General features: G+C 36.7%; 1 protein-coding gene across 4 annotated transcripts in view; it reads right to left on the bottom strand.

Annotated features, from left to right (window-relative positions):
* Positions 1-3243, bottom strand: part of PPFIA2 (protein tyrosine phosphatase, receptor type, f polypeptide (PTPRF), interacting protein (liprin), alpha 2) — a 778898-nt gene that overhangs the window by 20530 nt on the left and 755125 nt on the right. For all 4 annotated transcript variants that reach the window (XM_006882537.1, XM_006882538.1, XM_006882540.1 and 1 more), the window contains 2 exons: positions 2184-2359; positions 1219-1287 (listed from right to left, as the gene is read on the bottom strand). In XM_006882537.1, coding sequence (XP_006882599.1) covers positions 1219-1287; positions 2184-2359 — 245 coding nt within the window. The remainder of the gene's footprint in view (positions 1-1218; positions 1288-2183; positions 2360-3243) is intronic.

The raw sequence follows: 3243 nt of genomic DNA, 5'->3' as shown, positions 1-3243 counted from the left end.
TCCCATTACTCCAGTCACTGAATCAATCCATCTCATCAAGGCTCTTCCTCTCTTGTGCTGTCCCTCCACCCTCCGATGCATGACGTCCCTCTCCAAGGTCTGGTGCTGCCTTGTGACAGGTCCAAAGTATGTCAGATAAAGCTTCAGAATCCTTGTCTCCAAAGAGCAGCCAGGCTTCACCTTCTCCAGTATGAACTTGTCTGTTCTCCTAGCAGTCCATGGTATATTCAATACTCTTCTCCAGTACCACAGATCAAAGACATCAGTTCTCCTTCTATCACCCCCTAGTCATTTAATTGTCCAGCTTTCTGATGTATAACAAGTAATTGCAAAGACCATGGCCTGGATCAGGCACATCTTAGTCTCTAGGCTGACATCATTGCTTTTCAATATTTTGGAGAAGTCTCTGATGGGAGACTTTCCCAATGCAATTCATCTTTTCATTTCCTGGATGCTGGTACCAAGAGTGTTAATTGTGGAGCCAAGCAAACTGAAGCTGTTAACAATCTCAATATTCACTATTCAGCATCATGCTGCTAATTGGCCCAGTGGTGAGAATCTTCATTTTCTTTATGTTGAGCTCCAATCTATACTGAAGGCTGCAGTCCTTGACCGGGTCCTCCTCAGTTTCACAAGTAGGGTTGTGTCATCAGCATGACACAGACTGTTGATGAGTCTTCCTCCAATCTTGATGCCACATGTCTCCTTATAGAGCCCAGCCTCTTGGATCATCTGTTCAGCATATAGATTGAAAAGATATGGATATAGGACACATCCTTGGCACACACTCTTTCCAATTTTGAACCAGGAAGTATTTCCTTGTTCTGTTCTGATGACTGCCTTCTGGTCTAAGTATAGGTTTCACATAAGCAAAATCAAATGTTCTGGATTCCAATTCTTCTCAGAGTCAGCCATAGTTTATTGTGATCTACACGCTCAAATGCCTTTGCATAGTCAATGAAACACACAGAGACATTCATCTGGTAATCTCTGAGTTATCTGCTTTAATTAAACATATTAATTCATTTTATTCCCCTAAAGTCAAGTGAACAACAAAATAACATTGAAGAACAATACTGAGAATTTGTAAAATTGAAAATTGTAAATTCTAAGCAAAGAACAAACATTTGGCTAACTTTCAAATACTTAAAAGTGAGGTATTCTATCACACTTCTTATACGTTCTAAGATCTGTTGTGAATGATAAGTAAAGACTTACTTCATCCAGTCGCCGTTCAGTTCCCAAGGCCAAGAGGTTGTTATATTCCCTTTCAAGTATCTGCCTTGCCTGTAGATATCAAATTACAGTTAAAATCATTTTACTGAAAGAAATCATATAGATTATATTTGTTTGATAATGCATTCCAAACTGCTTTACTTATAGGGTCTTACATTTCCATTTTTCATTAAGTCTTTGACAATTCTATTATAAATATCAAGTAAGACTATTTTCTTTTGTCTGCGGGGGTAGAAGTAGCCTCATATATTGTAGCCAGAAATTTAGGGGCCTTGACATCATTTTGCTGCTTTATTCTAATTGAATATTTTACATGACTTTTTGAAATATACTTTGAAAAAATAACAATAACAAAAAAGACCCCAAAAAACACCCAATAAAAAAACCCAAAAGTACAGTTGAAAGGCCAACAACTTCTTTGCTATCAAGATTGCTCATTTAATTCTCAGACCTGGCTGTTAATTATCATATAAGAGTACTTTAGAAAAAACATTTCAATGACATAGCTGCTGATATTAGATTCCTTATGGCTGTGAATTGGGTTGGAGGCTTTCATTTTTATTTTTAAGGAACTTTGGTAATTTAAATAATCATCCTGATTTGGGAATTACTCCATATCCAAGGCGAAGTGTCTGTATAATTCAGACTTGTAAATAGAATTCACTGCCTCTCAGAGATGCGGAGACTGAAGGCCATCTGTCAGAAAAATTAATTTGGGGAATCTGGCATTCAGATGGGAGGTTGGACCACACAACCTCTAAAGCCCTTTCCATTTTAATTTTTAAATTCTATTTTGGCTAGAAATCCAGTAGCTTGAAATGAATACCCCAATGACAAAGATGGAGCTAACTCTTATTAAGAATCATGAATATACAGCCAACTTCTAAAAGTTTAGGTTGTCATGGGGTAAACCAGGGCACAGCACAACTAGTGCAAGAGGGGCTTGCCTGGGTGTTCTGTGTTGGAATCTGCAGTAATAAAGCTAAGCTGCTGTAGTCAAAGTTCTCATCCAGGGCTATAAGCGAACCATGCACGCCGCTCTCAAGAATATTATTTGCATAATCTCGAAGTCCAATTGCTTGTATCCAGCGAATAACCCGGTCATTGCTCCACACCAGCACATCTAGGAAAAGAGGTGTACTATTTTAGGCTTCAATATTTTGTGTAATAAACAAAATCAGTGGTGAAAATGAGCCACAGGTATATAGATCTGCCATCCTTACCGCACCACCTAATAATGCACCTGACACCCTTGTAATAAGTGTGTTCACTGTTTGAAATAACGAACCTGTTCTACGATTTAACTAAGACAAGAAGTTGCCTTTATCACAGAGTGTTAAATGAACATTGGACCCCATGTCTCAAAGTCTTAATTTTTTGTGGCATAAGGGGTCAGTCTGAACTCCTTTGATTTTACCACCAGATGGAGACATTTCTTATGTGTCTTATACCCATCTTTCCAGTAAATAGCAAAATGATAAACTAGTAATGATTCTTTATCAGAAGTGTTAATTAACTACTAGTTTAATATTGCATAGACTACAAAAACTTCTTTACACCTTAGATAGTATATAAGAAAAGAGAAAGATATTATTTGATTTATACTTTTCTATTGCTTAATAAATTATTGTCTTCTAATAAAGACTATTTTTTTCTATGGAAAATGAAGACAATTTTTTTACTTTAGAAAAAAAAATGAAGTGTTCCACTAAGTTACAAGAGATTTGCATTTTATATTGAATAACAGTATTTTGCTGATGAACATTTTGAATATGATTTTGTACAAATAAAACCTTTACAGAACAAAAAAATATTATGTGCATTTCTTAGTCCAGAACACATTATTTTACCATTTATTTATCCAGTTATTTCCATTGTGAGTAGGAAAAAATGTTGTTGTTGTTGTTGTTGTTATGTGCCGTCGAGTCGTTTCCAACTCATAGCGACCCTATGCACAACAGACCTAAACCCTGCTCTATCCTGCGCCAACCGCACCGCCTCTGACAC

This window comes from Elephantulus edwardii, unplaced genomic scaffold (genome assembly GCF_000299155.1).
Source record: "Elephantulus edwardii isolate Elephantulus edwardi_28Jun2011 unplaced genomic scaffold, EleEdw1.0 scaffold00021, whole genome shotgun sequence".
Lineage (NCBI taxonomy): Eukaryota > Metazoa > Chordata > Mammalia > Macroscelidea > Macroscelididae > Elephantulus > Elephantulus edwardii.
This window is presented reverse-complemented; position numbering and strand designations above follow the sequence as displayed.